The sequence below is a fragment of the Nymphaea colorata genome, chromosome 13, assembly GCF_008831285.2.
Source record: "Nymphaea colorata isolate Beijing-Zhang1983 chromosome 13, ASM883128v2, whole genome shotgun sequence".
Classification (NCBI taxonomy): domain Eukaryota; kingdom Viridiplantae; phylum Streptophyta; class Magnoliopsida; order Nymphaeales; family Nymphaeaceae; genus Nymphaea; species Nymphaea colorata.
Genome location: NC_045150.1, coordinates 8,962,714 through 8,988,109, shown reverse-complemented (window position 1 = coordinate 8,988,109; position 25,396 = coordinate 8,962,714). Strand labels below are relative to the sequence as shown.

The 25,396-nt window shown below is 37.7% G+C and overlaps 2 protein-coding genes across 12 annotated transcripts; both read right to left on the bottom strand.

Moving 5' to 3' along the window:
* Positions 1-616: 616 nt before the first annotated feature.
* Positions 617-14,712, bottom strand: LOC116266907 (protein FLX-like 1). 11 transcript variants are annotated; one of them, XM_050081299.1, is made up of 8 exons: positions 14,548-14,712; positions 13,063-13,685; positions 12,704-12,876; positions 12,506-12,588; positions 9,523-12,388; positions 4,176-4,300; positions 2,564-2,632; positions 617-1,417 (listed from the first exon to the last, which is right to left on the bottom strand). In XM_050081299.1, the coding sequence occupies exons 2-5, from the start codon at positions 13,653-13,655 to the stop codon at positions 12,296-12,298; spliced, it is 942 nt and encodes a 313-aa protein (XP_049937256.1). In that variant the 5' UTR covers positions 13,656-13,685; positions 14,548-14,712; the 3' UTR covers positions 617-1,417; positions 2,564-2,632; positions 4,176-4,300; positions 9,523-12,295. The 11 variants fall into 11 exon arrangements, with proteins under 11 accessions (XP_049937256.1, XP_049937258.1, XP_049937254.1 ...); XM_050081301.1 differs by having other exon boundaries at positions 617-1,380; XM_050081297.1 differs by having other exon boundaries at positions 4,180-4,300.
* Positions 14,713-16,681: 1,969 nt separating this feature from the next.
* On the bottom strand, positions 16,682-24,118 carry LOC116266935 (protein CONSERVED ONLY IN THE GREEN LINEAGE 160, chloroplastic). Its single transcript, XM_031648445.2, has 9 exons — positions 23,650-24,118; positions 22,279-22,328; positions 22,094-22,190; positions 21,855-21,950; positions 21,027-21,107; positions 20,828-20,919; positions 18,031-18,123; positions 17,470-17,538; positions 16,682-17,246 (listed from the first exon to the last, which is right to left on the bottom strand). The coding sequence occupies exons 1-9, from the start codon at positions 23,992-23,994 to the stop codon at positions 17,108-17,110; spliced, it is 1,062 nt and encodes a 353-aa protein (XP_031504305.1). The 5' UTR covers positions 23,995-24,118; the 3' UTR covers positions 16,682-17,107.
* Between the last annotated feature and the right edge of the window lie 1,278 nt (positions 24,119-25,396).

Below are 25,396 nucleotides of genomic sequence, written 5' to 3'. Positions count from 1 at the left end.
CTGACATATAATGAAAAATGCAACAAAAAATGTGACATTTTAATTTTAGCATTTTTCACAATATCATGATTTTTCACTTTTTTTTTTGTTTCAAATAATGAAAAGGCAATATTTGTTTCAAATGCCCCTATATGTAACCGTCAGACGGGTTCAAACCCGAAACACAAACTTTCTTTTGAATGCAGAGGTAAAATAAAGCAACTGAGATTTACATCGCTAAGCTCAAAGTGAACAAGCATTTGTATCCTGAATGATTTGCCCCATAGCTTCGATAGTGCTTTGTTCAAATTAAAGTTTTTAGAACGCACCTATTGGACAACTCGAAACCAAACCAGGTTGTAGAGGCAAAATGCCATTAAAGACACGCTTACATGACATCAAAAGTGAGCAGTGCCTTTAAAATTGTTGCCTCCTTTTTTTATGGATGTTAAAGTTGATGGGGTGCAAAACACGCAGTGCCAGAGCATCCAAAGTGGTTATGTGACAGCTTTACATTCAAATAAATGCCCGCCGCATATGGTTCCTTTAGTTTAAAAGAAGGGATGCCCAAGGAACCTCAACAGAGATTATCGACTCCAGTTAATTTGTTCTCAATAACCAAACATGAAAAGAACAATTCAGGAAAACTTTTCATTATTCAAACAAAAAAGTCGGACTAAAAGCCTCTTCCACTTACATCTTCGGTAAATTTTCTCAGACTAACTGTTTTTCTTGAACAAGTTATTTTTCAACAAACGCCTGTTTCGAGTCTGTAATGGCTGGTATAACGTCAGCAGGGTACCAGCTGAATTACAGACCACCAATCATTGCTACAACAAATCGGTTGAATACCAGCCAAATTTGTATGAGCATTGGAGAAATTTCCCCATCAAGCCTCAATTTATCAATCCAATCAGAAGCGAGACCACCAGCCAAATTTTTATAAGACCATTAAAGAAATTTCAACCATCGGGCAGCGGACTCCTTTATTAATCCGACCAGATACAAGATGGATTCATCCAGATCACCACCAGAGAGATAAATCGCCTCGATACCATCCTCACCCCCGTCCCCCATCGTTGCAGAGATCAGCACAAATTCAGCAGAGTAAGACATAAAATCACCTCAATGCCATCCTCAACTCAATTCCCATTGTTGCAGAAGCGAGAGCTAGGGAACACACTTTTCAACCATGCAAGGAAATCTCGACAAGACATGCCAAAGTCTGTCTAGAAACAATTTGAAGCCACCTTCAGACTGAGGAATTCTGAGCTTTAGCTCCCATTTGCAGGTTTCACTTGATTCAATCGCTTCAGTTGGGATCCAAAATTCCAAACAAAATCGAGAAAGACAAGGCGGGCGGGAGAGGGCGGGTGGGGCAACTCCCACGTTCCAAATAGCCTATGATCCTCTCAATTGGTTAAAAAAGCTCCATTATCTATGAAACCAGAGAGCGCAAGAGAAGTCAAATCAAACAGACGCAAGTAAAACCAAGAGCAACATGCCCGTGCAGAACATACACATATAGACATGCTAGCTGTTGCATAATTGAGCATGTACAGTCGCACTTTAATGCAAAGCGTCAGATTCCAAAAGATGAGATTGCCATCAGAAGAAAACTCTCCATGAGCTCGAGATGAAAACTTCAATGAAATATGGCCGAGCAAGATTTCCAACGCCCCACCCTTTATCACATTGGAACATGTACAATTTTGCACTTTATGCCCTTTCAAAGTTTATAACTGATGGAGAAAGGCCGTAACTCTAAAATTTCCTTCAAACGGAACTTCTACTTTAAACCACATCTAACAGCCACGAATGTATCAAAATTCAATTTAACAAGTATCAGCAAAAAAATTGAACAAAATATTCAAAATGTACAAAGCCACTTTGAGGATTATGGCCTAAATGATGGGCTCCAAATGGAAATTAGTCTCATTAAATTAGTAATTGAGATCATAGTTAATTATTAAACCCATGTCTGACGTCCTTTCTATGCTAGTGGATTTGCAATCATACACAGAAGACACCTGAACTTCATATAAACAAATAACTCAGCTTTATTAGATTGTATGTCAATGTCACCTTATCCAGGTTCTTTAGCGTTTAAAGCCCATAGACGACACTTGAGAGATATTCAAGGAAACAAAAGCACATGGTGCTTAAAGAAAATAAATAAATACTTTCAAATGTCCTTTAATAAAGTTGACCAAGTTAAAAAAAATCTTTAGGACATGCAAAAATAGCTTGTTTTATTTTTCGAATAAGGGAATAATAACAAAAAAATTGTCATTTTAAAAGAGGGCGAACAACGTGCCATAGGAACTACATAAAATCAGATGCCAAACTCCTCCCAACAAATTTGTAATTCATGTATCTTCTAACTGGACAACTAAACTCACAAGCATGAACAAACACCAAATGCTAGCAAGTAGTGATATATCTTCCAAGTTCCAAACAAGACATTAAATTCACAAGCATGAAAAACCATCATATGACTATAGCCACACCCCCATCAATTCACAAAACCCAGATGCAGGAGTGTGAAGAAATAAAATAAAGAGAAAGAAAAAGAATCTCTTACCAAACAATTAACGGTGGCTCCCATGAAGTAAACAAAAGAGCAACATTTCCATATAACCAGCACCGATACCTGGGAAGCAGTTAAACCATAATCAACCACCACCTCAAAACGAAAACTCAAATGAAAGGCATGAAATGACTGACTGGATTATCATGTGATTGTTAAAAAAGTGAGAAAAAATTAGCATATAAAGTATAAACAGTAATAAAGACATAAAAAACAAAATTAGGTAAGATGGAACATATTGAATTTAGAGAGGATAATAACTAATAAGCATTAAGGGCATGCATTACATCCACCATAATGCTTAAAATATCTTAGATCTGTTACTGGAAACCAGTACCTAACTTACTTTCTAAGCCGGAGCAGATACATGCAAACATACTAAAAGAAATACAAATGTGTGTGAGAGACAAAAACTGAATCCTAAGATTTTAATAAAATGCACATATAGTGCATTTTACACCTTCAAATAAGAGCAACTTTGACTATCGTCAAATTTACTCAATCTATTTTCATACCTATATGAAAAATCAAAAGCATACAGTAAAGTTGGATGGGGTACTCATAGTAGACAAGTGGATAATAGTGATTGGCATACAGAAGCATGTGACCCACACAAACTACTGACCTTGAAATTGAAGAATAGAAACAAAAAGGGAACCCACTATAACCAGTAACAAGTAATGAACCCCACAGCAACCGCAGATAGTTTACATGCTAAAAAGTTACAGATGACAAAGCTATTGCAGAAAAATTGTGTAGACATACATATACAGATATACATACATAAGTGAGAGAGAAAGAGGGGGGAGGAAAAGAGTGTGTTATATATATATATATAGGTTCAAACTTCACATAGAAGAATACAGCCATCAGAAGCAAATCAAGCATCTACATGAACCAAACAAGCGTCTCACAACCAAAAAGGCACAGCTATCAATCTACAGATAGGACAGAAGTCCACCTAATCAACACAATGGCAAGGCAAAAGTATAGGACTCTCAAATACAAATCGCATTTATATGTTGGATTGAGGGGCAAAAACAACTAGCTTATGTGCTCAAAGTTCAAACAATGGTAGCAATAGTCTCTCTCTCTCTCTCTCTCTCTCTCCTCCTCTCCCTCTGTGTGTGTGTGTGTGTGTGTGTAAAGGATCCAATGCGTATAGCATGAAACCAATAAAAAAAACAGCCATCAGATACAAATGAAGCATCCACAGGAACCAACCAGGCATCCCAAAACAACAAAGCTCTATCAATACAATGCGTATGTGTAATCTATTGGCATTTTAATTGCACAAGTGGCCTGCGGCTGCAATAGACAGTAACAAGGCAAAAGAATCACACTAAATACAGCTTAAGTAATATGCGTCTGTCAAAGCCTGATACCATGCTCAGTAGCCAGTAGAGATCAGCAATAAGGCATTAAATCTAATAAAAGGTCCAGTCAGCACCTGCCTAATTAAGACTCCTCGAAAATTTAAGAATTTACCTAATTACTGTAAAAATAACTTGAAAAATCAAAAGTAAAGGGGGGGGGGGAGGAATCCCCGCTTCCCCAGTCTAAACAGTAAACTAAAGGCCCGAAACACCAAAGTTTCCAAGACTACCTACAAATAAGTTCACAGTTCACACTGAGAGAACCTCAGGTGGTCCAGATGGCGCCTGGGAGCAGCTTGACTAGACCAGCTACAAGCAGAAAGAAGCAGGAAGGAGCACTTTAAATTTCTCCTGGCTTTTCACAAGAATACACATGAAGAACCTTACAAATCAGCAAAGCAAAATGAAAGTATTTAAAACAACCAAATCAAGAAAAGATTTCAACAAGGAAGAATGCCTATCAAAGAGAGAAGGTAATAACAAATAGCCACAGTGAGCTCAACTAAAAGTAGAACAATGGCCTAATCAGAATCAATAAATAGAAGAAAAGATGGACCAGAGCCACTAGGCAACCGTTTTACACAAAGAGAGAAGGATCTAACTCATTCATAGCACAATCTGATTCAGAGCCAACTGAGTTGATTCGTAATGTCGCTCTATTTGGAGTGTCAAATGAAAATGAGATATTAAAAGTTAAATCTTGAAATAAACTATGTTTCCTAGGCATACAATTTGGCTGCCTTGTGCTATCCTGAGCAGGAAAGAAATCAATTGCAAAATTATATACAAAGGAAACTAAAACTGATAAGGTTGACTACTGATGATGGAACTCCGTTACATCCCAACCAACCATCCATAAGCGCTTACTACAATGAGAAACATAAAGAAGACTTAAAGATTTACAAGAGAAAAAAAAAACTTTTCCAGGAGAAAGAAGGCCTAAGCGCTCCTCAAAGCAAAAAAATCCATAACCAAACCAAGCTTATTAGAGCTCGACCATCAATAAGCACTTAGCCCTTCACAACAAATACATCAAATAAAGAACACAGAGGCAATTCATAACTGCATCATTCCAAGCACACGTAGATGCAGAGAGTGGTACCTGAGGTCAGTAGGACAAAAATAAGCACCTATGGCTATATCTTACTAGACACACATAGACATGCAAGCATGTGGGACATGGATGTGCCTGCACAGTGTGCACACATGCACACACTTAGTACTGATACAATGAGAAAACAAGGATACTTTGTTCTTTTAATGAAACCTAAATGGACAGACAAGCTGACAAGTCATTATCACTTCTGTCCAATGCACCAAAAAGAAGAAAAAGAATTGTTTGTCTTTTTGATGATAGTCAACAAAATGCAAAAAGCTACAGCATGCAATATTAGACAGCCTAGTCCTTGCTAGACCAAAAAAATAATCAAACAAAATACAGACAAAACCAAATTGTTTCAGCTTATGATAAATGTTGAGAACTGATGATGAAATCCATCAGAACTCGATCGTCAATAAGCATTTATCCCTTCACAACAAATACATCAAAGAAAGAACATAGAGGCAACTCATAACTGCATGATTCCAAGCACAGATGTAGATGCACAGAGCGGCATTCAAAGTCAGAAGCACGAGATAAGCACCCGTGCCTGTGGCTACATCTTACCAGTTACCAGACACACAGATGTGCATGCATGTACGTACTTGCGTAATGTGCACACATGCATATACTTAGTATTGATAAAATAACAAAAACAAGGATACCTTGTTCTTTTAATGAAAACCTGAATGGACAGAGAAGCTGACAAGCCATTATCACTTTGTCCAACATTACCAGAAAAAAGGGAAAAACAACCATTCTTTTTCTGTTTTAGGATGATCCAAAAAATGAGACAGCTACAACATGCAATATGGGGCAGCCTAGTCCATGCTAGACCAAAGCAATGATCAAACAAAATACAGACAAGCCCAAATTATTTTATCTTATGATAAATGTTGAGGACTGGTGGTGAAATCCTTCAGAGCTTGACTGTCAATAAGCATTTATCCCTTCACAACAAATACATCAAAGAAAGAACATTGAGGCAACTCGTAACTGCATGATTCCAAGCACAGACATAGATGAACGGAGCGGCATTCAAAGTCAGAAGCATGAGATAAGCACCTGTGGATATATCAGACACACAGATGTGTATGCATGTATGTACTTGTGTAGTGTGCATACATGCATATACTTAGTAGAGATAAAATAACAAAACAAGGATACCTTGTCCTTTTAATGAAAACCTGAATGGACAGACAAGCTGACAAGCCATTATCACTTTGTCCAAAATTACCAGAAAAACGAAAAAAAAAAAACTTTTTTTTCTTTAGGATCGTCCAGAAAATGAGAAGCTACAACATGCAATATGGGCAGCCTAGTCCAAGCTAGACCAAAGGAATGATCAAACAAAATACAGACAGGCCCAAATTGTTTTAGCTTATGATAAATGTTGAGAACTGATGATGAAATCCATCAGAGCTCGACCGTCAATAAGCATTTATCCCTTCACAACAAATACATCAAAGAAATTATATAGAGGCAACTCATAACTACATGATTCCAAGCACAGATGTAGATGCAGGTGGCAGCATTCAAAGTCAGAACATGAGATAACCACCTGTGGCTACATCTTACCAGACACACAGATGTGCATGCATGTGGCACATGTATGTACTTGCAAAGTGTGCGTACATGCATAAACTTAGTATTGATAAAATAACAACACAAGGATACTTTGTTCTTTTAATGAAAAACCTGAATACAGACAAGCTGACAAGTCATTATCACTTTTGTCCAACAGTACCAAAAAAAGTTGCGTGGCAGCAGGGTGGGGTGGGGTGGGGGGTGGGGGGGGGGTGGGGGGGGGGAGGTGTGGTCAGGGAGAAGATTAGGACAGTAAGGAAAATGAGAAAAGCAACAGCATGCAATGTTGGGCAGCCTAGTCCTTGCTAGACCAAAAAAATAATCAAACAAAATACAGACAATAGAAACTAAATTGTTTTAGCTTATGATAATGTTGAGGACTGATGATGAAAACCGTCAGAACTCAACCATCAATAAGCGCTTAGCCATTCACAACAAACACATCAACGAAAGAGAAAGAACACAGAGGCAATTCATAACTGCATGATTCCAAGCACCTCAACAGCACAAAATAAGCATCTGTGCCTATATCTTAGTATACACACACAAGCGTGCATGTATGGGTCTCCATATTGTGGGCACATGCATATAGTTAGCACCGATAAAATAAGGAAACAAGGACACCTTGTTCTTTTAATGAAAAAACTGACAAGTACTTATCATTTTTTTCCAGTGTACCACAAGATAGAAAAAAATTTCTGTTTCTTTTTTAGTGAAGTCAAGAAAATGAGAAAGCTACAGCATACAATATTGGGCGGCCTTGTCCTTGCTGAACCAAAAAAATAATCAAACAAAATATAGACAAGACAAGCCCAAATTGTTTTAGCTTATGATAATGTTGAGGACTGATGATGAAATCCATCAGAGCTCGACCGTCAATAAGCACTTAGCCCGTCACAACAAATACATCAAAGAAAGAATAAGAGAACATAGGCAATGCATATACTTAGCACCGATAAAATAAGGAAACAAGGACACCTTGTTCTTCTAATGCAAAACCTGACGAGTACTTATCACTTTTGTGCAGTGTACCAGACAAAAGAAGAAAGAAAAAACTTTCTGTTTGTTTTTTAGTGCAGTCAAGAAAATGGGAAAGCTACAGCATACAATATTGGGCGGCCTTGTCCTTGCTGAACCAAAAAAATAATCAAACAAAATATATACAAGACAAGCCCAAATTGTTTTAGCTTATGATAATGTTGAGGACTGATGATGAAATCCATCAGAGCTCGACCGTCAATAAGCACTTAGCCCGTCACAACAAATACATCAAAGAAAGAATAAGAATACAGAGGCAATGCATATACTTAGCACCGATAAAATAAGGAAACAATGACACCTTATTCTTTTAATGAAAACCCTGACGAGTACTTATCACTTTTGTCCAGTGTACCAGACAAAAAAAGAAAGAAAAAACTTTCTGTTTCTTTTTTAGTGCAGTCAAGAAAATGGGAAAGCTACAGCATACAATATTGGGCGGCCTTGTCCTTGCTGAACCAAAAAAATAATCAAACAAAATATATACAAGACAAGCCCAAATTGTTTTAGCTTATGATAATGTTGAGGACTGATGATGAAATCCATCAGAGCTCGACCGTCAATAAGCACTTAGCCCGTCACAACAAATACATCAAAGAAAGAATAAGAATACAGAGGCAATGCATATACTTAGCACCGATAAAATAAGGAAACAATGACACCTTATTCTTTTAATGAAAACCCTGACGAGTACTTATCACTTTTGTCCAGTGTACCAGACAAAAAAAGAAAGAAAAAACTTTCTGTTTCTTTTTTAGTGAAGTCAAGAAACAATATTGGGCGGCCTTGTCCTTGCTGAACCAAAAAAATAATCAAACAAAATATAGACAAGACAAGCCCAAATGGTTTTAGCTTATGATAATGTTGAGGACTGATGATGAAATCCATCAGAGCTCGACCGTCAATAAGCACTTAGCCCGTCACAACAAATACATCAAAAAAAGAACACAGAGGCAATTCATAACTGCATAATTCCAAGCACACATATACATGCATAAAGCAGCATGCAAGGTCAACAGCGCAAAATAAGAATTTATGGCTATACGTTACCAAACACACAGACGTGCATGCAGGTGCACCATGCAGGTGTACCTGCATAGTGTGCACATGCATGTACTTATCACTGGTAAAATAACAAAACAAGGATACCTACCTGAATGGGATACACCAAGCTGACAAGTAATTATCACTTTTGTCCAACGTACCCAAAAAAAGAAGAAAAAAGAACTTAGGGTAGTCAAGAAAATGAGAAAAGCTACAGCATGCAAAATTGGACAGCGTCATCCTTATAGACCAAAAAAAAAATCAAACAAAATACAGACAAGCCAAGTCGAGATTGTTTGGGCTTATGACAATGTTGAAGATTGAAGATGAAATCCATCAGAACTCGACTGTGAATAAGCACTTAGCCCTTCAAAACAAACGCACCAAGAAATAACAGAGGCAACTCATAACTGCATGATCCAAACACACATGCACATGCACAGAGCAGCTTTCAAGGTCAACAGCATAGAATATTACCAATTACAATTATTATGCACTATAAGCAATGGGCGCAACTCGACTCAAAAATGAAACACACTTCAACCCTGGCATGGAGAAATAGCCAGACATTGGCAATCTAGATAGGAGCTAATACAGCAACTACCAAGACAGTGAGACATGAAACAAATCTTAAAAAAAAAAACAGTGTTTTTTCTAAGAATCATTCTTAACCACATGGCTGTAGCATCTCTTGTCTATTACAAAGGGGAAGTCAACAGCTACAGCTATAAGGTTGAAAAAGCAAAAGCACTTGAGTATAAGAAATGAAGTATAGCAAATGATAGATTAAGAAAAGTAGCAGCACTTACTTGACCCCTGAACTCATCCAGTTGGCAGCATCAGCGCTTATGCTTCATCAAAGATCAATACTTCTCCTTTCAGTGCTCTGAACTAGATGTTCCTATTACTTGCACCAGTAAAGGATGAGACCTTCACAGCATTCTCATCCATATAACCCTATCCTATTTGTTGGCAAGTTTGAACCCGACACATAAATCTTTGCAATCCACATACAACAAGGCAACCAACAGAAACCTATTTGCAGTCCTATAACTAGCTTGCTATGGATCAGGCAAAGAACATGCCCTAGGCTATTAAGCTACTAATATGGATCACCGTGAAAAGCTTTCATATGCTTTCATTTACCAGACTAGAACTGGAAACACCAGGCTCCATGAACTTTTCATAGGACAAGTTACTGTACTGGGGAGCACATTTACCTCCTTGAACAAAAGCAAGGAACACAACCTCCTGAGCACCACAAGAAGCAAGAGAACTGCCTCCTAATTGGACCACATTTGGGAGAAAAGAACAAAAACATTCCCATATAAAACTAGAATCTGGGCCGAGGCATTCCACCATTAGTAAGGTTCAAGATTGGCCTCGCCTGAGATATGCACATGTCCAAAACACAACCATGTCCAAGATTCTACGAGTGAGGTTTGCATGGATGAAGATTATGGGCATCAGAAAGGCTACAATAACCCACCTAAAATTTGAGACATTTTCATGCATATTGCATGTTGTACTTTGAAAACTTCTAAATACCAAGAATACTCCTCACATTTGAAACAATGCAGCAAGTTTCTCATCGGGATACGAGTTACAATTGGTTCATTTGACTCTGTATATGATAAGAAGCGGATGTTCTTGACATTCCTCATTCAATAGGTGACAAGAAAATACAAGTCACAGTCGAATCCCGGCCAAAAGAGGCAGAAGATGGAATGTATTTACCACAGTTTACTCCATTCCAGTGATTCTAAATTGGTTCGACTCTGTGATAAAAGATTTTTGTACCTAACCTTCCTCCCATGCTTAGCACATGATGTCAATCAGCCAGTCACCAAAGACAGGAAACTTTCCGTGACCATCAACAGCCTTCATCTTGATTAGAATAATTTATGATACCCATTTTTTTATGTTTTTGAACTTGGAGAAGCTATCACATGCCCAACAACAAGAGTACCAAGATCATGCTAACGAATATTGGAGGGGTTACAAAGACTGCTTGAAAGAAGGGTCAGAGTTCAATACAAACAAGTAAATACCTTTTGCACATTGGCAAAGGCATCCAACAGTACCCATAATCCTAGAGAACTTGAGATCTACACAAAATGCCAGACTGTAAAAGTATCAATTACATTTAAACACAACCATTCCTTAAGGGACTTATATAGGAAGGACAACTATAGATGCACTCCAGATGAAAATGGAACACCATTTTTACCCATTGAAGCATCAGAATATTTTTTTTAAGAAAATTACATGACAATGGCCAGGAACCTTTTTTTCAAGTGTCAAATTTTTTTTTTCTGATTTATTGATAGTGGCCAGGACATTTTATTAGCCTAAAGACCTATTCAAACCAGTGTCAACAGACTGAGAATTGAAGTGTAAGTGCCTCATAATTGAAGATACCCAATTCCCAAGAAGCCAAACAAGGTTACATGCCTAAGCAGCTGAGGGGCTTAGAAGCAATTATCGAAGAAAAAAAATTGACACTTGAACCCAGCAGATTGGTTCAAGAGAGGAAAAAAAAAAGGATAAAGTTAGTAATCTAAGTAGAAAGTGGAGATGGGCAGGAGTATAATTTGTCGAATGCATAGACTAACTCAAAAATAACATTTAAGCAAGGATAGTAGAACCTATGTAACACAGACACGGACGGAAGCCTGCCGTACCTGTGTCGACACACTGACACAGGTATGACGAAACACTTGGACATGACAGTTTTGAGCTTTGCATATTTTCTGTGAAATTTTGCAATTTTTGCATTTTTTGTGGTGCTTTCCATATTGTTTTGTGGAAATTCGCACACACAGGTATATATATATATTTATATATATATGTATATATGTATATGTACATATACTTTGTCGTATCCCCATGTCCACAATTTTTAAAATTGTCGTTCCATACCAATATCCCTGTACCCGTAGCAGTATTTGTGAGACTTAGAGTAGAACAAGAAAAATAAAATTGAAGAGTAATAAATCTTCCAAAAAAGAAATCAAGTTGTCAACAGATCCATCTGCTGCTCTGCACCTAACTTCACATCCTACATTTATAAACTAATTTTCAAGTACATGTGTTTCTTACGTACAAATATACTGACATATTTGCTCACAATTCTATGATTCTTTTATTAGAACTCGTAAGTGGAATTAAATATGTCAACACTCGACAAACAAATATACATGCACCCACTACAAACCTAAAACAACAAAAGATCTTATCTTCTGGAAAACTTGTACCAACCATTCCTCATACGCTTGGGAAAGAAACATACGAGACAATCATGTTAAGGAATATGGACCATGATCACCAGACCGATTGGAATCAGATATCAATTCCAGATTTTCACATAGAACAGTTGAATAATCATTGAAGTACTAATATGTGCAAGTAAACATCATTTAAGATGACATAAGTAGCTGCAACAAGCTTTCGTTCTCCATCATGATGATCATAACAAGCAACTTCAAACCCTGATTGATATAAATTGTAAATTGCAGCCTTTATGTACCATTCTGCTGATAAGCAACACCCAAAGCCCAAAAGAAACACTGTGTCACATGTTTATCGGTAGGTATGGCCCCGTTGCATGTCATATGCACCCCATGAACCAGATCCAGATCCATACTGTGGAACACTTTCTTGACCTCCCTGAGCCTGAAACGATGAAACAGAAACAGATTTCACATACGGCATCCGCCCAAGTGATCATAAATTTCCATAGCAGAATATTGTATAATTTATTAAAAAAATCACATTAATGAAATAACATACAGGATTTATTCCATAACCAGCAGCATAAGAGCTTCCACCATAAGCCATATCAGGGTTCCCATAATTTCCACCATAAACAACACCTATGGATTTGACAAACAAGATGACCATTAAGGGCAATCATTTTAACAAATGTGACATTTGAAGCCTAACGAGGCAACATCCACATGGTCAAACATAAAACAGCGCCCAGTGTACCTGGATTTCCAGTAGCAGCAGAAGCAACAGAAGCACGAGTTATTTTCTCAGCATTAGCAACTTCAGCACGTAGTTTTTCCACTTCACGAGCCATTGATATCAAATTTTTTTCCATTGCCTGGCGCTGTTCATGACTTCCAGCACTATTCTTCTTTTCATATTCAATAGCAGCCCTAAGATTCATCACAGAAGACCCAAAAAAAATATATGAAGGGACACAAAACCAGCAAAATAACGATAGTGCTCATTGCATAGAACCAGTAAAGCAGACAATAAAAAATATGTGCACAAGGGTAGAACTGTTTTATGCAATGACTCAGGAAGCCTTTAATATGTATATGCATCAAGAGCTATTTTACCTTGCTCTCTGCAATTCCTGCTTCATACTCTCAACTTCGGCTTTTATTGCAGGAACCTGTTGCAGATCTGCAGATGCACGTGCCAAATCCTGAGTGAGGAGTTGGACTTGCCCAGTGAGCTCTTGCCTGGCAAGAGTCAGTTTCTGAATATCAGAATGAACTTGCATGAGCTCAGTTCTCGTGCCCTCTGTTGCTCGTAACTCTGCTTCCATTTTCATTGACTTCTCATATGCATCCCTCAGTTGAAGATCTGACTCCGCCTGCAACTTTGCAGCAGCATGAGACATATGCTGCAGCTCCTGTTGGGCAGCAGCTAATTCCTGTTTTAAGGCTACATGAGTTGCAGCCAACCTCTGATTATCCAAAAGAAGGCCTTGAATTTCTTGATGCTGAGCTGCGAGCCTCTCGTCTATTGAAGCTGGATGAGGAGGTGGTGGAGGTCCCCGTCCAAATGGACCATCTCTCATATCTTCAAGAAGTGCAGGATGAGGCATGGGACCAGGACCTCGACCATATGGTAAATCATGAATTGGTGGCAGTCCACGAGGAGCAGCTTTAATTGAATGGGGTGGCACGCGATTTCTCCCTGACATGTTGATACCTAAGCTGATGGTTACTAAAACCTGACAAGTTACAGCACAAGTCTTAGAAACAGCAAATACACTTATAGAACGCTTGTTTCCAATCCTTTATGCAAAAAAAAGAAAGAAAGAAAGATGTCTACATGGACAACAGCAAACAACAACAACAAGATGTAGCAGCCCACAATACGGTGCTTACAAGCAAGAACAAAATATGCTGGCAAATTATCCGAGAAACCCATAAACTTTACAACACATGATGCCTCCACGCCAGACGTTTTCACAAGTGCAGATAATAAATGTTCCCATTGAGAACAACCAAGACCACCACCACCCCAACCACACAGAAAAAAGTCATTCACCGCTTTTCATACATCCGACCATTTCGTTTCAGCATCTATTAAAATCGTTACCAGTAAAAATAAAACATTGAACGACTTCCTCCCCATAATTCTGCCGTCCGGTCCCACGATTTGCCGCATTTTCTCCCGAACAGAAAACATCCAACTATAACTTCTTCATGAAAATCTTTTCAGGAATGCTCAAGAAAATAACAAAAAACAGCTCGCAGAATAAAGGAATTACTAATCTGATTACCTAGAAACAAACACCCTATGAGACCTAACCTCCTTCGTGCAGTTTCCTTGTTTACTTACATTACTTTTATGGTTCGAAAATACAAATAGAATAAAGGAGATGCCTACAAAAACCAAGCCTCTTAGTTTCAAGATCCGATATTCACACACCAAATCCAACCCAAAGAAAAAACATATATAGCTAAAAAGCACCATAAAATATCGCCCAATTTCTGTCTCACTTCTGCCGACCGGAATAAAATAAGCAGGACGAACAAAGTAGCAAGATTGAAGAAGGTGGAAATCAAAGAAAACGAACGCATCGTTACCGCGAAACGCTTGTCGCCTCTTTCCGTCGCGAGGAGAGGTGATGGAGGCCTCAGAATCGGAGGAACCCTAACGTTAGCCCCAATGTCCCTTCCACCGCTTTGGCGGCGTTGCACCTCAGGTGAGTGACCGCTTATAGCCCGTAAAAAGAACGCGAATGAAAGCCCGGAGACCGTCACTCCGTCAGCGTCATCTATGATGCTCTGGACTAGGGTTTCAACGATAATGGATCCGGATCCGGATCCGGAACCGGGTCGAGTAAACGAATGTCTCGGAACTCGTAAGTCTCGACTGCCGAGGGATTGAAAATTTGAAAACCATTTGAGAATACCTCACAGATGTTAAATCAAACTCGTGTTCGATTGACTAAACTTGGTTAATTATCTATTTCAGAAGAAATCTGATACATCTTGTAGATCTTTCCCTCCCTTAAGATTCAACATTATTTCAAGATTATAGTGAGGAACAGTTTACCCATCAATTCGAGTATTGCACGTCTAAGTTTGTAGTTACAAAAGAATAACATTTATAGAAATTGAGTTGAACTTTTACTAACCCATCAGTTCAACCATATGCTCGAAGGAGCGCAAAAGCCTTGTTATCTACAACTCCTGTGCATGTGGGCATGCATTGGAGTGTATAATGACTAAAATGATATCGTTAAAATAAAAGCGAAACTTTTAAAGACACAAAGGGAATTGTAAAAATATTTTAAAACTAAAAATGTGTATACCATAATAAAAAATAAAAAAAAACCTAAAATGTCACCACCTCTCTTATTTCTTTTGGGTGCATATTTGTTGCGCGCACATATGTGTGCACGCAACTCAATCTCGCAACATATCCCTTATTCATTTATTTCAATAAGATGTTAGACTATTCGTTTGAAATAGACACATATGACTCAAAAGAACTTTGCATATTTAATTTAACGATGGCAGTGGCAGGAAGGGGCCCTTCAGGCCCACTCAAATTGCCCTATTTATATCTCCATGTTCTATTGCCCTTTTACTTGTTTGTTGTAGGTGTCTGTTTAAATCATAGGCAGTGCCATGGATTGACACTCCAAAATAGATTTTTGGAATTAAAACAACTTTTTGTGTCTCTTTTTTTTTTTTGAAGCATTGGGAAGAAACCAAAGCCAGGTTTTCTCGAGAAAACCTCGGTTTTCAAAAGGGATTGAACAACTTGGTCCCCTTAAGGATTATTCACAAAAAAAAACATTTTTAGGTGTATTATCCAATCAAACAAACCAATTATTTAAAAACGATTAGAAGTCATTTTTTCCGCAAAACCATTTTTTTCAAAACTGTTTTCTATGAAGCTGTCATTAAAAACAAAAGTATTAGTACCCTTTGGCCATAAACTTTTGGCTTCTCAGATTTGATTGATGAAAAGCAAAATTAGACCCAAGTTTCTAAAGTCTGCAGTTTGATAAGGCTGCTGACATTTCCTTTTTTAATCATTTCATATAAAGCGGCCTTTGGACGCTATTATGGCCAAAAACGTAGATGGGTACGAGAAAATGGCCTTTGAACCTCATTGGATACGGGCCAGTAAACCAAAACAGGGTAGTTCACCTGTTTTATAGCTAAGATCAAAGCCTGGTCAAGGCTGAGAGCCATCATTTTCATGCACTGTAGAGAGGAATTAGGATCCTTGTTAAAAATCACGGATCTGAAATCCTGGGATCTAAGATATTAAAGGTAATCAAACACACCCTTTGGCAATGCATCATCACTCAACGAGACGACTTGTGTACAAGAGTAAGAGTATCTCGGGAATCAGCGTCATACATAGACCTGAATGCTGGGGTTCTCTTAACCATGTCGATACTGATTTGGTGGTGCAACATTCAAGTACTGATAAACGGGAGTTGAATGGCATGATGAGATACATTATGCAGAGAAAGAACAACTAACTAAATTTCATATTCATCAGAGCAGTCATATACTAAATAAGTACCAAGATACCTAACAATCATAACCCACTCGCAAGTGGACCTGCCAAAAATACACCACCATGCATATCAAGATGAAACGAGGCCATTATTGTCAGTAGCACTGTAGCAGATCTACATCTGTAGACTGTTGCACGCAAAACTATGCCATTCCAATCAGGAATGCAAAAAGCAAATTTAGTTCATTTAATTTTTCATACCTAGAAAAGAAGGAACCATCAGCAAAACCTGAATTTGCAAACTGACTCAAGATATGATTTTTCTTGTCCGCAATGAAACTTGCATAAGCAAAGTTACATGTGGTCCACTGTCAAATTTGATTAATGAAACAATAACTTCATGCTTGCTTCACCAAGTTGGATATTGTGTCACATAGGCAGAAAAGCAGCAATCACTTCTGCAAAGCTTTCCAGCATTAGAGATAAAGTCCAGACTAAGAAATGGAGTATCTGATGTGAAATAGAATTCAAAACTTCTGTACTTTTCCAAATGGCCGAATTTCTGTCTAAGAGCCGACTCCAAACTGTTTGCAAAAGATTTCCACATCTCACATTTGATGACAACACGTTATCCAAATAATGAAGCGACAAAACACATTTTGCCTAAGCTTCCTTTTCCTTTCCGTCTATGGGTAAAACGTCTAGCATTGCCTGAACAAATGTTGCAATTTTATATGTGAAAAATCCCACCAGCATGGGTATCAAATCGAGCTGGATAAACCCATGCTCAGGGACAAGTATCCTGCAAGCATATAAACGTTGCACTGTTACAGACCAGATTAGCTAGAGGATTGAATTGGCCTAAAATGCTATTAGATTACTCATTTTGTGGTCTTACGTTCGTTTAGAAAATAGAAGGTGCATATAAAAGTTCTGCAGTGATGGGAACTATTGTATGCCACAGACGTTGCTAAATAACTCAAAGTGCAAAGCAAAAAAAAAAATCATGTTAGTCAGGATCTCACCCATTCCACCGGTTATAGACCATGACCAAAACCACGGGAACCAACAACCTTGGCTGTCCAATCGCTCCTCTGCATATAGAAGCATTAGCATAAATTTACCTATAATGGATGTGGAAGTACAATTTAAAAACACATTAAAACAAGAAACCAGCAAAACATAAGAGACAAATTCACAATTGAGAGCCATTTGGACGATGATGAAAACAGTAGAGTTTGAAATCTGAATCTAGATGTCACTAGCTGTCTCACAATAATCACAAGAAAGTTAAATGAAACATGAAACAAGGAAAAGAAATGAAAAACTCGAGTTCCTAAAAAAATTCCTCAACATACAGCCATGTCACACAACTAACTCGAGCAGATTCCAAGTATAAATCTATCCAGATATTTTATGCAGTTGTAAATATTCTGCATGTATTTCTTTTTTAGGTTTACCACAGAACCAATAATCTAAACAGAATAAGATAATGCAGCTACTACCTTGATTTTTCATATGAATAAAGTTTTGAACTAGATAATTAGTTCTGAAGTTCTTTACTTTAAACAAATGTGGCCACATACTTGATAAGACCCTTAGCTCCATCTGCCATTGAATCCACACTGTTGCCCAGCATACGTATATAGACCAATGAACCAAGTAAACCAGCACCGAAACTGAAGCAACACAAGAACAAAACAAAATAAGAAACGTAAGGTTCTTCTCCAAACAAACTAGTTAAATATCCCATATTTGTCATCCAGATCTGGATGTAAGTGTAAATTAAGAAGACAATTTACCTATTAAAAATTAAAATGACATCAGAAAGCAACTACTTTTTTGTGCTTATAAAGATACCAAATTTCTACTCACAAAAAGCTTGCCAATATGAAAGGATGTTGCAATAACAAATAAATGACAGATTCACAAATTTCAAATTGGACAAAGACTACTAAAATGGGTTTGGTGCAGCAGGTAGATGCAGGTGGCACCAATGTTCAAAGGAAAAAAATGAGTGCAAAGAAACATATGCATCTGAATTTGAAATAGAGCGCAAAGTATAATAACCACCAATCAACAACAGACACATCCACAGTGCAGCCTGCGCATACCTGATCAGCGGCCAATTTGCAGCACCCATGATACATAGATCAAGGATGTATGGCACGTGCCTAACAAGAAACTGCTAGCATTTTCTTCCAGTAAATACACAATGGTCTAGAGGTGAATGACAAGGCAGGAGTTGGCATTCTTTCTGGTTCTCCTGTCAACCCCTAATTATTTGTAAAGTGAAAGTTGAAAAAAGAATAGTGCTAGTGTCTGCAGCATGAAGAGATTCTGTGCCATAACAGAAGCCTATATCTACAAGCCAACGTTGCACACTTGACTGAGTTGATCCAGACAATATTGGTGGCTGTTTGATGCCAAGAATGCTTAATTTGGAAAAACTGGGTCTGATAATCCTTGAAAGGATGGCTATCCATTTGCCGTAGCCAGTTTCTATACTCTAGCTACCCTCAGACTGCTGGGGATGTGTCCCTGACCTTTCATTAACTTGAGAAGGGCAATAGAATCCCAAAATTTTAAACCAAAGGACCAAAATAAAATGGCAAAAACAGGGAAATAACCAGTATGGACAAAATTCCATGATCCACAAAAAAAGGTAAACCCTGACTGAAACATTTACATGCCAATGAAAGGGTTAATCGACCCAAGTATGATCCTTCCCCAGGACCTGAAACTTGATGAGCAGGTGACCAGTATTCTATATTGGTCCCTCATGCATATGCCTTAGTTTAATCTCTTTATTGAAAAAAATTACAGTCAATTTCAACTTGCATTGCTCAAACGTAATGTCAGATAACATAGGTAATAGGTAATGCCTACATGGGGATTTCAAAGAACAGAAGAAAGGTAAATTGGTTTTCAAAAATGAAGAGAGCATTTGATGTGTGTTTCTTCGACAGAGCTAAAGGATGAAGGAAGGGGGAGGGTTTAGAGATTATACTTCATCAATACTTATCACATAAATGCAGGCTATAACACATACACACATACACATCCAGGTGCTACTTGACCTAACATTCAAGGAAATACCAAAAAAAGTAACATAAGAGCCAGTGCACCACAAAGTTCAACATTATCAGTGTTCTAAAATCCTAATTACCAGGTATGACAAAATTTAAGAGAAGACTTATAATATGCAAACATCTTACAGAAATGATCAGAAATTCCTAAGTTCCATTGATGTAACTAAGTTTTAGTTTCCAATAATGTTCTTAGTTGTTAAGGCGTGGACTGGTCCATGCCTAAGCGTGAGTCCACACCCATCGCCTAAGTCCATCACTTAGGCGACATGTGTTAGACTGGCACCTAGGTTGGGCTAGGCACTAGCACGCCTAGTCCATGGGGAGGTGAAGCATCACCTTCCCTTCAAATTAAGTCTTGTAATTTTGTTATACACTGTTATACCATATATACCTATATTATATGAAGTTATATTATATAATTTCTTAAGAGTTTAAGTACAGTTTGATGTACGTTAATTACATATTCTATATCAACTCATCAAGTAGAAGTTCCAGTCATACGTTAAGTACATATTCTATAAAACCAATGAATTTATGTATATATCTTATGTGCTCTAAAACATATTTGGTGGAACCTATGCCAGCCTTCTTACCCATGTTAAAAGCTAGGTTTATGGTAAAAAGACCACCAGTTTCTCTTGTTTAGTGCATGTCTAGTAATCAGACAAATATGTGCGGACCTCACTTTTGCAACCTGAATACAGATTTATTTTCTCATTTGTGAGGATGTTTTGTGTGTTATATGTACATTATATGTTATATGCACAATCTGTTGTAAACTTGTAATGAATAATATATGTACTGATTTGATATAATTTTTGTTTGAAATGATTCAAATGAAATAATCTATGAGGTATATAACTGAAATAGTACATAAGAAATGCAAGCATTGTCCAGTATGTAAAGAACGCGTTTTCTTTTGTGTATCAAACTAAGGCATCAGCTAGAACAGAATGGCACAGTTTTCCAGTATGTAAGCAAGCTGGAAATGTACTGTTAATCTGTCATGTAAACAAGAACAGAACAGTTTTTCATGTTTTACTTTTTGGCTTTACTTACAAAGTATAATCATTCAATTAGAATAGAACAGAACAGAACAATTTTTCAATTTTTACTTGGAAAGCTTACAGTCAGCCAGCAACTACATAGTTTTAGTATGTAATGGTTAACATAACTAAAAAAACAAAAAAAAAGGGTCACCTTTTTTGCCTAGGCATGCCTAGTGCCTTGACAAATAAGATAATGTTGCTGGACAAAGATAATAACCTGTAACACAAACATAATTATCTACCTGGCTGTAACTTCTGGAGAATATGAAATATAAGCAGAGATTAAACCCACACCACCAATTCCCAAAGTGATGATCTGCAGTCTTTGTTTCAACTGAAAAAAAAAATGTTAGGAATGTGAAGATAGTGAAGGTTTCCTCAATACTAACATACCAACATGGAAAGTGGAAACTGTAAACATAAATTTAAGCTGTTGAATACCTGGAGATACTGTTCTTTGGCTCGTGCTGCTAAAACTTTTGGATCCTCTCGCTCTTTATTCAAATTGCGCAACAAGACATCCTATATGTGAATAACAAGGTAGCATGGATCTCATAGGGGGAGGGGGGAATCAGCAAGCAATAAGAGCAACGTTTTTACAGGCCAACAATGTCTTTCTGAAAATAGTTCGCCTCAGAACTAGCGGCATGGTTCACTACATGATAGTTTCTTCCAATTTTCATTAGTTTCCTCGAACTTTCCTTCAATGGGATTTGACACCCCAAGAAAAGGGGTGTATTGGACAGACGAAGTTTCGCAAGTTCTTACATACCCGAAAGACGGAAAAATTTCCTTTAAAAAATAATCAACAGTTTATCCCTTGAAATGGAAAATTTTCAAGCAAGAACAAAAGTCAGAGATTGAAGCTTCGAATTTTCTCCTAAAATGTTTAAAGTTTAAACCCACTGTATAGAGGCAGATGCTCTTCCTGAATTCTTTTTTCAGCTTATCGAATACCCCCCTTAGTACCAAAAAAAGGGAGGACTATCTTTCTACCCATCAGGAAAAATTCAGTAGACATGTCAAAGCTCTCTTTTCTGTAGGGTTTTCACTTGAAGACTCAATGTTCATTGCACATTTCAGCTATCTCTTTGCATACCATTAACCAACTTATGGGTAGCCAGATGAACATATGCTCCTTAGATTTTGTAAAATATACATCCAAACATGTGGACACACACACATAATCTACTGCTTTTGAATATAAGTTCCAAATGAAAGATCTTAAAATTGAAGAAATTAAGAAAAAAAATAGAGATGCATACTTACACTACCTCCTGTTGCAGCCTTATTTGCTCTATCCCATTTCTCTTGCTCACGTCGTGTGGGAACAAACCTCCATCTAGGAGAACCATTGCTTGAAATCTGCAACCATTGTCTTCAGTAGACTCATACAAAGAGTACTATCAAAAACTGAAATTGAAATTTTCTGTTCTAAATTATCAAAACTTTGTCATATCATAATTTGTTCTTCTTAATTTCACTAAGATTCAAGACATGAATCATACACCACTCAGTGATCGACCACGTCTAGCTGCCTCAACTTGTTCTTGAAGCACCGGCTTCGTAGGTGTGGTGAGCTCTTTACTCAAGTCAAGCTCCATACTGTTAAAGATTTAGGAACATAAAGTTTCATAAGAAGCCAACAAGAACACAACTTCTTGATTATCTATATATTTGAAGGGGAACAAACCTATCGAGGCTCATTGCTCTGCTCAAGCTGAGGAAACCTGAGGGTTCTTCCTGATTAAGAAGCCAGCAAAAGAACAAGATAATTGAATTAGAAAAAAAAATGCCACATTATAAACAAAAAACCGAAAAGCTGACAGCTAAAAAAATAACTCAAGAATAAAATTAAATTCCAAAACCCAGGATTTAGTTTCTGAATTGCAGCTAATCATATTTTCCTTTTTTTCTCATCAATTTGTGCATTGAAACAACACCATAATGCTCTATTAGACAGATAAGTATGTCGCAAGCAAGATCTGACAAGAGTCAAGCTTAAATGCCATTTATATTTATATGTGAATTGAAAAACACTTTAAATAGAATCCTGCTAACAAAGCTTGTGTACAATAGGGGCAAGCAAACTCGTATTACTATTGCTGATGCATACCTTACAAGTTTGCAAGTACATTTTAGGATCCTATATGGGTGGCATGCTAAAAGATGCTAAGTGATTAGGGCAGCTCATCGACCATAAGAATTACTCAGTTTTGTGAATTGAGATCAGTGCACAAAACAAAGCCTATAGAATGCATAGACAGCCGTAAACTGTTAGTGTTTTATGAACACTTTTTCTTCTCAAAGCGCAGAAGTGTGAGGATTTTAGTCATGCCAAACGTTTCATGAAAATTCCACTAATGGTGAGTGTGAGTCGTTCTGCTAAGGGTCAGTCCTTCAGGGAGTTCAATAAGGAAGAGAAAGAAACATTGCTAAACTCATTCACACCAATGAAAACCCGACACTCACAAAAAGCCAACTGAAGGATCAATTATTCAAAACAAACATGCCGCAGAATTGCCTCCTCTTCACTGTCTCTCGTAAACCAAACTCACAATAACGAGAATGCTTTTTGAGAAAGCACAAAAGAGATAGATAGGAATGCAGACCACCTCGCTTTAATTTTAGTACTCAAGGCTTGTAAGCATAAAGAAACAACAAAACGTGCATGGATGACCACCATAATATGCAAGAAAGAAGGCATGAACAACATGGCGGCACTATAATCAACCAATTTGTTTCATTGGTAACTCACTTCTTTAATTCAAATAAAATGATAAGCTACCACAATTAGTGCCATCAGAGCCGACACAACTAACACAGAAAATGGATTATTTCCATCATCTAAACAAGCACGTAAAAAATTGATTATTTCCACCATCTAAACAAGTACGTGGAAAAGGAAAAAAGAGAACAAGTAAAGGCGTGTTTATCACCAACAATCTGGGCCTGTAAATAAATGAGAAGAAGCTTGGCAATAATAATGTTATAGCATGAACCAGCTTAATCAAAACAGAGATTAGGACAACCAATTAGCTCAAGATCATTAAAAAAATGAGACCTTGGAAGGAGAAGCAACAGATTTCGGCTTCTCTTCAATCATCCTCTTCATTCGCCCCATGAACTCCTTGTTCCATATGAAGTCACCTTTGGAAGTGAGAGGGTCCTCTTCTCCTCCCCAATACTTCCGTATCTTTGTGGTCAGAGGAGGGCCTCCGTACTCCCCCGGAGCAACCCCCGTCGACCATTTCTGGGGCTTCCCTTTAGGGAGGATTACGTACGTCGGCCTAGAAGCCGGCTCCTCGGACGTTTGCGGGGCGGAACTTGCGTCCTGGGACACGATGATATTCCTGCGTTTGATGGAAGAAGAGACCCCAATGCAGAATTTCGTCTGAAGAAGCGCCATTGGAGAAGCTTCCTGGGGAACTACGGCACTTGGGCGTTCATGGTAGTGCGGTTTTCTCACTCTTTCTTCTGAGAGAGAAAGATTGCAGCAAGAAGGCCTGCGGTCCACACAATTTTGGAAAGCGAGGCAACTTATACCAGCGTCCTCCAACAGCCGTTAGCTCACAAATATCGGTCGCCTACGAGTCCGACACAAGCGTCCAATTGGATATTTTCCGCCTTAATGACAGTTCATTCGGGCTCGACTCAAACCCGGCTCGACTCGCAAGTTCGAGTTTGAGTTGACTTGAGTTACAACAACTCAACTTGTTTAAATTCGACGTACGTCGTACCTCTCCTGTTTGTTAATCTTCTGTCGGTAATTTTTGATAAATTTTAATAATTTTGTGGTTTTTAGTTTTATTTAAATAAAAAATATACGAATCAGGTGACCTGAGCTTAAACGATTCTAAGTTCAAATTTGTCTTATAGAGCTCTCTGTTGAGCTGCTCCAGCTAGCAATATGTGACTCAAGCTGGCTCGTCTTGTTCATTGTACGTTCGAATCAACATTTAACCAAGCAGCCAAAGCATAGTTGATCGGACAGACAAACACCAAACACATTAATAGTGTGATCGGACAGACAAACACCAAACACATTAATAGTGTATCGTCAGTTCAATTTTTATGTCAACAAGTGCAACACTCATGTGTACCTTATATCTATATAACCTAAACCAGCCCCAGTCAAAACCAAGGAAAAAGAGAAGGGCTTCAGCCTTACTACATTCTTAAACATATTTTATGAATGACCGCTCGACCTTACAACTCACATTCTCCCATATATACTGTGTGCTTTCTTCATAAAATAAGTTGTTTGACAAATAAATCTGGACTTTCTAACATATTTGGTATGTTTTTACAGGTTTTGACATTGAGGATAGGATAATTACTGATTTTTTTTTTCTTTTTTTCTTTTTGGAGGAGGCAACGTTTTCAAAGAAATGTCTAATTTTTTTTCACACGGGCAAAACAAAGTTTTAAAAAGTTTGGTAGGTGCAACATTAAATTCAGCTTATTTTTGTTTTAAGTTTCTCAGTTTTTAATTCCAGCAAAAATATAGCTTTAAATCATACTCGAATTAGCCTAGAATTAGTTTAATATTATTTATAGTTTAGCACTTAAGTTGGTTCTTTAATTGTTTGTCTAGGTTGGGATTAGATCCATTTAATTTATTCGTGTCTGCAGGAAGGCCAAACCTTGACGATTATTTCTTGGACCCAAACAACTTGCTTTTGACATTAAACACCAGTTGTTTGGATTAAAGTTGTCAATCTCGCTCCATATATAAGAGAGACAGAGAGAGTGGGAATAGGTGGAATGCACGAAGCAAGGGAAGGGGCTGCTTGGCAGCACCATCATTT